General features: G+C 52.1%; 3 protein-coding genes across 3 annotated transcripts; all 3 read right to left on the reverse strand.

Annotated features, from left to right (window-relative positions):
- Positions 1–198: 198 nt before the first annotated feature.
- GMORB2_7742 (uncharacterized protein) lies at positions 199–1,131 on the reverse strand (the record flags this gene model as incomplete). Its single annotated transcript, XM_035469707.1, has 1 exon — positions 199–1,131. The coding sequence occupies one exon, from the start codon at positions 1,129–1,131 to the stop codon at positions 199–201; it is 933 nt and encodes a 310-aa protein (XP_035320801.1).
- A 1,028-nt stretch (positions 1,132–2,159) lies between these two features.
- On the reverse strand, positions 2,160–2,677 carry GMORB2_7743 (uncharacterized protein; the record flags this gene model as incomplete). Its single annotated transcript, XM_035469708.1, has 2 exons — positions 2,160–2,277; positions 2,343–2,677. The coding sequence occupies 2 exons, from the start codon at positions 2,675–2,677 to the stop codon at positions 2,160–2,162; spliced, it is 453 nt and encodes a 150-aa protein (XP_035320802.1).
- Positions 2,678–6,304: 3,627 nt separating this feature from the next.
- On the reverse strand, positions 6,305–8,164 carry GMORB2_7744 (Cytochrome P450; the record flags this gene model as incomplete). The annotated part of the gene is made up of 4 exons (XM_035469709.1): positions 6,305–6,738; positions 6,815–7,408; positions 7,468–7,696; positions 7,766–8,164. 4 exons carry the CDS (start codon positions 8,162–8,164, stop codon positions 6,305–6,307), a joined length of 1,656 nt encoding a protein of 551 aa, XP_035320803.1.
- Positions 8,165–11,643: the final 3,479 nt, after the last annotated feature.

Raw genomic sequence — 11,643 nt, forward strand, 5'->3', positions numbered from 1 at the left:
TATATTGAAGCATGAATCGCAGTCTTCCAATGCATCATCACATTCGCCTCCTTGCCTCCTATACTCGTCGTACGCATACTTGATTAACACGTACACGGAACAGCAAGGACAGCTCCTGGTGATTGGAAAGGTCAGTACCAAGCTGGCCTGATACTACAAGACATGATCGGCAGTAGATGCGTGACCGTCCTCTACAGCCTAGGAGAGTGGCGTGAGTCCTCGGACTTGGCCAGCATCTACCTGTGCTCCGGACGCGAGCAGCATATCGCCAATCGTCCGGTGACCCTGCTGAGCAGTCACCAGGAGCGGCGTAGCGCCCGAGCGGTCGGTCACGTCGATGTCGATACGTTCCGAGGCGAGCAGTAGTCGCACAAGTCCGTCGTGGCCCTTTCGTGCTGCGATTAGGAGAGGAGGCGTGCCGTCTCCACAGCGTGTGTTGACATCGGCGCCCGCCCGTACCAGCATGGAGACGATCGCCTCGTGGCTCATTCGCGTAGCGACGCACAGCGGGGTGTCGCCGTTGGGGTCCTTCGTGTCGACGAAAGCTCCAGAGTTTATCAGTAGTCTCACGATGCCCTCGTGGCCTTGCCTCACCGCCCAAGAAAGAGGACAGAGGTGTACGCGGTCATTTACGGGGGCGTCAACATCGATACCATCGCGAGTTAGCATAAAGCCAACGACGGACGTTTGTCCCGCAGCAGCTGCCATGGCCAGTACTGTGGAGCCGTGATATAAGCGTGCGTTGACATCGACCTTGTGCGAGTCGAGGATCAATTCGATCACGGCTACGTGATCGCATCTCGCCGCGGTGAGGAACGCACGCGCCGCATCCACCTCGCATGCGTCGACGACTGCCTTGCGGGCCGTCTGCTCCCGTCCGACGGCAGCGGCCCACACGAGGGCCGAGCAGTCTTCGTCCGAATTGAAGCTGATTGGGCGCCGGCGCCGGAGGTGCCGCCGAGATCCGCGGTATCCTTCGGATGACCGGCGGTGCCTTTCGGCGTTGTGGCGGTAGAGGTATGAGTCGAGGCAATCGTACAGACGGCGGTTCACACGGGTGAAAGCGCCGATGTCACATTCGCAGTCGAGGTTGGCCGCGATTGCACATATAAGCTCACTGGGGAGCTGCATGATGCATGCACGATGCATCATGCTCAACTTGAAGGTTTCCTGTGATGAGCCGGTTGATGAGACTGCATGACCTGAGAAGTCACGGAGCTCCCTCCAGACTGCGCCCCTGAATACCGACGCAAATCGGAGATCTGGCCACTGCCATGCTCAAATAGTAAGCTTACATGTGTGTGTACGTGGAACGCCCGAGACCGAGGCCTGCAGATTGTAGCCAAATGTACACGGGCATGCATGACTCAGAAATTTTGTACCGTAAGCCTAATAATATAAACCATGTAACCGCATGCATCCGGAAATGCCTCGTTTCCAGGTGCTGCGTGACTTCTCATTCTGGGGCATCGAGATGGCCCCTCAGTTCCTGTATAAACTTGTATATGTATATGGCTTTATCCACTTTCCTTGGAATAGCAGCTATCAGACCTCGGCCCCAGACCTGTGCAATAAAAGGAATCGAAATCAGCTGGCATAGGCATCGGGTAATGGGACTGTACTATTACCCTCTATGTGCACGCGATATACGTCTTACCCCATCGCCAACTTTCCTATGGCAGACTTATCGGCAGGATCCATTGGTGGACTGTACGGAAGTGGGACGGAAGGGATCAGAAAGATCACACCAATATTCTTCGGTTCTACCAAGGAAGAGGACAATGATCAATACACATACAAGTACGCTCGTCACTGGCGCCTTGACTACTAGACCACTCATCTCACTGCTACTGAGTGTGCCTTGTTAGTATTCTTACTATCGCCTACCTCAAGTAGGCTCGTCGTCTGACACTTGTGGTCTGAACTATCATCTGTGGTTTTCAGGCTACGCATGAACTGTCCCAGTATATGGAAGTGAAAGACACTTATCAATTATTTGTAATAACAAAGCACCAAGTGATTGGTAAAAAAGTATACAAGAACGGTGTAGACCAAGGTCAGAAGAAGAAGAAGAACTCAAAACCCATTGCCGGAGAGGCTCAGATGGTTCAGCAATAGACTAAGGTCGTCATCCGACCCAGCGTAATCCAGTGACTGAATTATACGAAGTTGAGGTCAATCTCGACGGAGCCACCGACTTGGTTGCAGACGAAGTCGTCGGGGCCAGCGCCACCAGCGCGGCAATAGACAGGAACATCCTCCTGGCCAATCTTGGTGCTAAAATCATCTGTCAATATCCGTGTCACGAGTTTGGGGAGAGGGGATTATGAGGCGGAACGTACAGGGCACCCAGGCTGTGGACAACCTCAACGCTGTAGCCGGCGCCGTTGCTGTCGGAGCTTCCCCAGATAGTGGCTCTGTAGGAGATGACCTCGCCGTTGCTGTCCTCGCACTGAGCAGTCACGGGGGGGGCACCGGCAGCGTCAATCATGGTGCACGTGGTGTTGGCATAGTCGGGGTTGCTGAGGTCGAGGCTAAAGCTGTTGATGGTGGTGGTGTTGCCAGACTGGATCTTGCGGACGCTGAGGTTCTCGACGAAGGTGACGTCGGTGAGGCCACGGGCAACAGGCGTGGCAGCGGCAAGGCCGGCCAGAGCGAAGACAGCGGAGAAGAGCATGTTGAAGGTTTTGGAGAGTAGGGTAAGGTGGTGGAAGATGTGCGGTGTCGGTAGAGTTGGTAAGGAAGCTGAGGACTTGAGGATGAGAAGCTGAGGATGAGATGTTGTGAGGATGTTTGATGTTTGGGAGTTTCCTGGTCTATATATACTCCATCTCAGATGTCTTTCTCTAAATTAACTACTCGTATAGAGGTTTGAGCGTCGGCTGACCGATACGGTCCAACCTCCAAGCCAGTCTCCTCCTTGAGGATGGGGAAGATGGCTTCATCCTCCTGGGCCGAGCGTGGCCTCGTATTCAAGCTACTGTGACTGCTCGTATACCGAAACGACCGGCAGGCCCATATTTCCCTTCTGCCCCCTTCCCTGTGTTGTCGGTGAGGCCACACCCGTACGAATCGGCCCCGGTTCAAGTCACAGATTGACTCCTTTTCGAGAGGAGTAATGCGCACACGACGAGCCTGCTGAAGTGCAAGACATCGGAACGCCAACGCTACATGCTGGCTGTACATCTAGGCTGGAAGAAAGGGAGCAGAGCCCTCCACGGACACGCATGAACAGCCCAAGAGATGTAGTCGGCCGATGTCCGAAGGAGCACCACAATACTGGTCTGATCATAGCTCGGACGTTGTTATTATGCATGCCAAGCCGGGACATCGAAGTAGGTTTATGCTTCTAGAACAACCTCATTGACAACATCCACGTTACTTATACTCAGGGGTATCGAAATGATCCCCATCGCCCATGCAACCTGTACGGAGTACTCCGTGGATTTTGCTTCTCTATCTATGCTTGGAATAGCAGCTACGGATCTATTTATATACGCATCACACGTGCGTTGTACAAAGGGTCATCGGTGAGGTCAGATACACAGGCTATGTAGGCGCGCATCCGTTCCGATCGTAATGCATCGGCACGCTGGCCAGTCTAGTGGATGACAGCAAGGTGACACACTTAGACAGCTAGTGCACAAGCTATAAAGGTATTAGCATCTACTACATCGTATTCCGGGACGAAACGTTTCCGTGCAGGTTGCAGATTGTATCAAGGGCCAGAAGGCAGAAAGGGCGGGTGTCCGTCGGATTCTGCTCCATATTACCACTCTGTATTCGTACGAATCAGAGGTACCGCGAGTGGCTATGCATAGGATTGAAGAACCCTTGGCTATGGACAGTCTCAATCATTTGGAAAAGCTCAGTTGCTACTGATAATATTACTACTCATACTCGTACAAGTTGCAGTTACCTCACCAAAAAAAAAAAAAAAAAAAAAGAAGCTCCACTATCTAATATACGAGATACGAGCCGCCTGTACGAGTACAGGTAGAACATCCTTGCCTGATGAGAGGTACCATTTTTTCCAACGATGCCACAAAGAGTCTGCTCATATCGTCACGGTAGAAAGGACGGCAGCCGATTCTCCTCTGACAGCCGCTCTGTCCGATTGCCGTGCCTAGAAGTAAACGCGCATCATGTACCGGTTCGGCTTCCATTGGGGGCGGCACACGACATGCGCAACTGCCGGATCCTCGACGTCAAGACCCCACCTCACACCCGCTAGCCTGGGGGCATTGCGAAATCTCATTCGGAGAGCAAGTCAGGGTCATGATAGAGGCGACCCTTATGCCGAGAGGTCCGTGTTTCCAGCATTGACTGCCGTTCACGTACCCTAGGCAGAGCATAAGCGCCGCGGCTGCGGGTGAACAGAAAGGGCTGAGCTGCGGCCCGTCGGTGTAGGTGTTCTGGACATTTCTATGACATACCATTACGAGCAGTATTCGCAGGGCTGGCTTGAGGGTTTCTATAAATAACAGGATTGCAGTGGGGAGGGAGACATAAGTTCCGCGAGACGCCCACCACGGATGCGAATCGCAGGGGACCGACCTGAGGGGCCATCACTGTCCATACTCGTATTCACGACGATGGTTAGATGTCTAATCTAATCTGTAATCTGTACAGATTGCACAGCAGGCAAAAAGGCTCGACACGGGGACCGAGCCCTGTGTCGGACAGAGCTGTGCTCCCTCCCCTGATGTTTGCATCAGTGCTACGTCTAATCTGTAGACAACATCTGGTCAGCAGCCTCCCGTGAACACTCCGTATACATGGACGGTTGACGCATATCACAATTGACACAAAAAAAAACAAAAAAACAAAAAAAGGTCCAACGTGTCTCTTTCTTAGTCTGCTGCGGAATTGTCGAGCAGACTTGTAGAAGCAGCTGCTCATACACGTGGTGGAACGACAACTTAGCGGTAGCTGGGCTGGAACATCAACGTCCACAGGCTAATCGCGGCATAGAATCTACATCTAGGCGAGACCATACGTCTGGTAGATGGTGTTGACCAAGGTCGAGGCGATGATACGTGAGAGGCTCCGTACGTGGTTGGGGCGGGAACACGAACCGGTCACTCGGTGAGGAAGCGAAGGAGCTTGGAAGTAATTGAAGTTTTTCATGTGCATTTGTGTGGGCCCCTGTTCCCAGGTCGTATATCACGGTGGTCGGATTGTCTTCAAGGGGTTTATAAGAGTATGACCGTTTGATGAATACCTGAGCAGGGCCTCTTGTGCTTGCATAGATCTTGCATAGAGGCTTCGGAAACATTTCATGAGCACGGCTCCACGCAGGTGTAGTATGCTACCCTAGACACCCTCCCTCGACGATTGTCCCGTTGTGATGATGGCTCTTGTACCTTGTAGTGAATACTCCGTACCTGTCTGTAGATCCCAGGCCCATGCCGTGTGGCAGTCTTGGTGAGATATCTTCTGCTGGAGACGCAGGAGACAATACCATCGCAAGCTCATAGTACGGGTAAAGTGGAATAGATGAGAGAAGCGGTGTCATTGTCCAAGACTCTAGAAGTACAGGTTAGAGTGACTACTCATAGCCCTTTGTCATGGCTCAGCCCTCCTTTCACATATAATTAGACTGGCACAAGAGGCCTCGGAGAGGACGGAAAAGGTGATGTGCATTGATGATCTTGTCGATGCTATGATATGAGGGAAAAGCTAGAGCTAGGGGTGTGCGGAGGAAAAGGGTGTGGCTGTCAGACTGTATGAGAGGCGTATGACCGGCTGTGACGGCCACCTGAGCAATCAGGCCTAAAGCTTTGCTTAGTGGTGCAGCGGTTAAGTCCAACCGTGGCTGCAGTCACCTGACCAGTGGGGCTGTCAGACTGAGCGGCGGAATGATATCGGTAAAACACTTGTTGAGTTGGAGGTTCCGGATCGGCAGGAGATTTATCCGGATAATTCTTCACTGATATAATGACGTAAAAAAAAGGGTTCCCCATCAGGCTTTTTCTGAGCTTCTTATTGATGCGTGCTGTTGTTCTATGTATGAGGAAAATAGTGACTGTAGTATGTACAGGTGTTCCGTTCTATCAACCTCTTCCGGTGGCTTATCCAGCTGGTTGATCTGACAGGGGTTAACCTAGCAACACAGATCAATGATAGTAGATTTCTGGCCTCCATCTTCTTCATCGACACGGCTAACCGTTCAGGAACGCACCCCCGCCCGACTCATCAGAGGCCACGCATGCATGCACGACGGTACCCAGAATAAAAGAGTGGAAAGACGACCCCCTCCCGGACGCTCATCCTTCCTGCCTTGAAATAGCCACAGCTTCCCTCATTCAGTCACCAGACTGTCAATATCAAACTCAGACTCTCGCCGTCGAAATTCGAGCTCAGAGGTAGGATCTGACCCGTACGTCATCCCTATAGCGATGCCAATCGGCTTAGGTTCGCCACAGAGCTTCCAATCGTACTTCAGCAGGAGGTGGGAAAGGGCAATCTTGATCTCGTTGGCGCCGAAGAATCGGCCTGGGCATGAATGAGTACCGTGGCCGAACCCCATGTGCTTCCGACTCGTGCTGACCAAGTGCGCCATGCCCTCTTCTGGAGTTTGGCGCATCCTGAAGAATCGGTAGCCGTCAAACTGTTCCGGGTTGTCGTAGTGTTTCTCATCCCACATGTGCATGTTGTTGACTATGATCCTCGTGTTCTTCTTTATCTTGAACCCGTTCGAAAGTGTCACGTCTTCGGTAGGGTACCTCCTCCAGACTGTGGCAATCGTGTCAGAGGGAGCTGCAGGCCGGAAAGAGGGAGGACGGGAGACAGAGATGCCAGCGTGACTTACTTGTTGATACGGGCTTCAATCTCTGAGACTCTTTGATCACGCTGTCCATGAGCTTCAGGCTGTTCAGGGCAGCCTTCTTGAGCCCGTCGGTGCTCAGAACAGAGACGATCTCTTGGCGAAGGGGCTCGAACAGATCAGGGTGCGAGGCGATGTTGGTCATCGTCTGCTGAAGCAGGTCCGTGGTAGTGTGGATAGCCACCAGGGACAGCATGACTTGGCCGGTGGCTGCGTCCAGACGCGAGCCAGTCGCCTCCAGCCATTCGATGGCGTCGTCAAACGATACCTTCTTTCCGCGTGCCAGGGCCTCGGCCTTGATCTGTCTGCGTTTCACTATGTAGGGCTTGATGGTTTCCCGGGCTTCTTGCAGCAAGCGCCGAGAATTCTGGCAGCCCGGCAAGAACCAATGGACCCACGACCTCATCCAGGGAGGATATTCGCGGAGGATATCGCCGGTTTTGAAAGCCTCGAGCGTGTATCTCGCCGAGATGTCGGTCCACGCCTTGTTGCGGCAGAGCTCCTCGCCCATGAAGACACGGGACGACATTCTTGCGATGACGGCCATTATGGTTTCCTGGACGTTGAGGCTATGCCAGTCTGGGGGCTCGCGTCAGCTTCTGCAGGATGATGCAGCCTTCACTGTCTGGTATGCGTACCGGTTTCCTCCCCGATTACTTCATGTATGACGAGGCCAGCCTCCTGAGACAGCGGAGCTGTCACCTTTGCTATTTCCGTCGTATTAGCATCATGTAGAAAGTAGTCGTTGCGTCTCGGTGAAAGATTCGCACACGTACCGAGTGCCTTGGTCAGGTATTTGTTGACGATCTTTTGAAGAGAATCGTCGATGCCGAACGGTTCGAATCCGGGGATATAGTTATGAGCATCCTACCTCGACGTTAGCATGCCAACTATCTGTCCTCCTCCGACCTGTCTGTTCCAGATCGGGACACTTACGTTGCCGGCACCGGTGCTGAAGTCGAAGCGTTTATCACTCCTGATCTCCTCGACAAAGTCATCGGGCAGGACAAGGACGGCTCCAGTATCGCTAAAGAGCCTGTAAGGGTTCGAACCGAAGCGCCTTTTGCCCTCGGAGAAGGTCTCGAAGGTGTTCTTTATGAAGTCCCGCGCCCTTCTGGTGTCGCTAAACTCAAAGGGACGGCGCGGATTGAGCTCGGGTATCTCCCTGTAAGGATCCCGGGAAGCATATGCGTAGTATCCGACAGCAAACATGAAGCATACGCCAGAGACAAAGATGCTGGTGTTGAACTGGTCGATGATGGTGGTCTCCTTCTCCAGGAAAGGAGCGCTCTCCGTCATGTTTTCCATGACTACGTTCATCACGGAGCCGGCCATGGTGATTGGGACTAGCGAAGTTGGAAGATTTCTGAGCCGGTCTTGCCCAGAATCAGTTTCGAGGGCCACCCAGCATATATATATACGTGTGGTCTTCTAGTACATGTAGTATCCCAGAGACTTGGACGTCTCTTCATCTGGCTATACTGCATTGTATGAGTACGAGTACGAGATCTATTCTTGATGTCGGCAACGAGAAGGCTTCATCGAGCGCATGGCTCTCCGATGAGCCATGGCCCATCACTGGCCCTTTTACATCTCCAAACCCCGAAACACCGAGGATGTAGTCGCAAGTCGTCCGGGGGGAGGGGGGGGGGGCATGCATAAGTGCCGGCACATATGCCGATAGACCAATCATCGGACATCTATTGACCAGAACAGGTCCTGCAATGCCGCTAGCTGTGACGGGCGTTTCCACACAATCGGTCTCTCGGTGCTTGGGTTCCCCGGGTGCACAGTTCTCGTGGATATACAGCTTCCAAGAATACTCTTACTGAACGTATACTATTATATATTGAGCATCTCATCCACATATGTCACAGCAACGCTTGGCAGGTTTCAGTGTAGCTTTCCGATGAGAAGGACCGCCTCTACATGGATTGAAGTGTACATGGAGTGGGACCTGGACGAGGTCCAAGGCGTAGCGTAATCTTGCTTGTTACGTCGGAAGAAGAGAAGAATTGACAAGAATTTCCTTCCCGAGATCAATCGATTGTGGCAGATGATATCATGTAGGCAATCATCCAGGCCCAATCGATAGAACGACAAGCGGCAACGTATTCAAGGACATTATCCACCATCTCGAGATCGTCGGACGGTCTAGATAAATGTCCGTCATGTCCCTTGAATGATTTTCTCAACTCTATACACTCACGCTAATTGCGCTCGCGTATCTGAATATCTATAGCTCCATGGTGCCTCTCTTCGCACCATGAAACGGATATGGTGACGGGTATAGGCATAGAAGTGATGCTATCGACCCGTCCCCTGCCGCCGCTTGGCGCATGGAGCTATGGCTATAGACGGGCCTAAGACACAGTCTAGAAGACTTATCGGAGCCTCTCGAAACCAAGCAATACTACTAGTTGGCTGCACTGTGTACCAGCTACGTGCCTGTACCAGTAATACCGACTTCTACCCGTGGTCGAGATGCCCTAGTCAGGAACAGAAGCAACCTAATCTTTTCCAATATCCATCCCCTGTTCCACAAGCCAGCCTGCAGCTATACGAGTACGAATAGTGCTATGATGCAAGGAGCCCCAGTGTTGCCTACTCTTGTACTTGTGGATAAAACCCGAGTGGCTGACGGGCGTGGGTCCTACGATGCATGCAGTAGTATCATTATCCATGTCGTAGCTGAATGACCTGGGTCCTCGCTAATAATGCCTGCTATTCATATGTATCATTACTTATTACTGGTTATGTACGCAACGACAGCATACCTGGCCGTGATTAATTGCAAATAGGGTATTTCCAGACTACAGATTAATCGTCGAACGGCTTGTCACAGCCCCTCGCACACCACGCTCATGGGCAAGTGGAGTGCCACGCTCAAGGTCGTGTAAGCTTCAACACATCATGACCTACGGCTACTTATCATGAGGGTCGGAAGCGGCAAAAAAACCCCGATCGTGCTATCTTTAGGGCGCGCCAAGGTAGCAGAACCTGTGGCAATGTGGACCGACTGATCCTTGCCTCGCCTCCCGCATCTATGGCGTAATACTCCGTAGACGTGATATTCCGTAGTCAACGCCGTGACTCGAGGTACAGAGGAGCAGGTTTCCACCCCCATGCCCCGTCCGTGCTTAAACGAATACGACGCGGCGGGAAGAGTTAACAACTACCGAAGACTCACTAATGACTGGTCAGAGTAACCACATTTGCAACTTCATGCGTGCAAGAGTACGCTTACGTACATGGCATCTCGGCAAGATCCTAGGGGAAAGTAGACGTTACTAAATGTCAGGATACGGTTGGTTGTACGACGATCAACACACACATAGTTACCACAGCACACTCGTAACTGATGCTTTCACCACTCGCTTCGACTTGGCCACTATTATTACTTAGCAAGCCTCGTCTCTTATCCCGCTATATCCTATCCTAAGCAGACTCGGTGTTTTTTTCGTCTTCTTTTTTTCTCTTCTTCTTTGACATGAAGTCGGTGTCATCGCGATATATACGAGAACGAGTATCAACCATGATACTACTTCGCATATCGAAGGTACCTACAACCCCACCACATCAGCTGCACGAGCTTCGGTCTAAACGTACTCTACGAGGAGTCTTCTTTCCGCTGCAACCTGCAAAAGACCAAGCAGGGGTAGAGGTCTCCGCCGCAGTGGCGGCTGTACTGCGACTGCACAGCCGTCCGGTAGATAGCTAGTCACGTAGATGTAACAGATTCTCTGTTTCGTTTGATTCGTTCCTCCGCAGTTGCTTCGTGTCCAAACGGTACGGCTCTCTCCGCAATGTATGCGGCAACTTTTCCGCTGGAGCCAAGGCAGCGCCAAGGTTCAGGCCAATTGATCGTTTTATGTTACGTGATGCAGCCTCTGCCCGTGAGATAATATGTTCGATGTTGACAAACGAAGATATTATATTACAAGGATGCTGCCATGTGTCATACGGCTAATTCTTATCTCTGTACAGATTACAGGGCTTCTCAAGTAGATAATAATGGATCTGTCGTTATAATGTCATGATGCTGCATAAATATGTGCTAGTACGTAATGAATCAAGCCCGCGGGGGTCCGCCGTGGGCGCCGTCGGAAATCAGACCGGCTGTCTCCTCCTCGTCTTGGTCTTGCACAACTGTTCTTGTTTTTCTCCCTTACTGAAGTCGTCACAGTGGAGTAGAGCATGCACTTGAATGATGGTGTTCATGAAAGGGGAAGCAACTAGGTAAATGAGCATTGAATGGGATAAAGAGGAAGAAGAGAAAGGATTCTTAAAGGTTTACTTACCTATCGAAACGCCGAAACTGCTAGAAGTCCGATTGTGACCTTGCCGTTGAAGATCCCCGGGGCCGTGTTTGACAAGGACGACATCAAGGTGAAGATGTTGGGGAGATGACAAAGGGGCCGATCCACCAAGCGAGGGTGGTGACGTGGGAGCAGATGCGCTCGATCAACAGGATTCCAGACCCAAAGATCACTACGAGCTCGTTGGATCTGCTCCTGAAGGTTCCACCTCTTGCGCTGGGAGAGGTAGACTGACCACGACCGAGGCGCAGTAGAGTATGCCCTGGCGTTCAAAGCTTGGCGTGTCTGCGACTGCGGTTATTGGGAGAAGACCATGCTTCCGTGGATCGAGTCCTCGGAGTGGACCCCCATGACCTGCGTTGGGCTTGGGGACGTGGCCGAATCGCTGTCTTAGGACGGCATCGCCAAATGTTGCCTCAAATATACGAACCAGCTGGCAGCATCCTGCGGTGTGATGATTGTTCGAACCTGTAGTTCCTGAGCCGTGACGGGGGG

The sequence above is a fragment of the Geosmithia morbida genome, assembly GCF_012550715.1.
Source record: "Geosmithia morbida isolate 1262 chromosome Unknown scaffold_9, whole genome shotgun sequence".
NCBI classification, from domain to species: Eukaryota; Fungi; Ascomycota; class Sordariomycetes; order Hypocreales; family Bionectriaceae; genus Geosmithia; species Geosmithia morbida.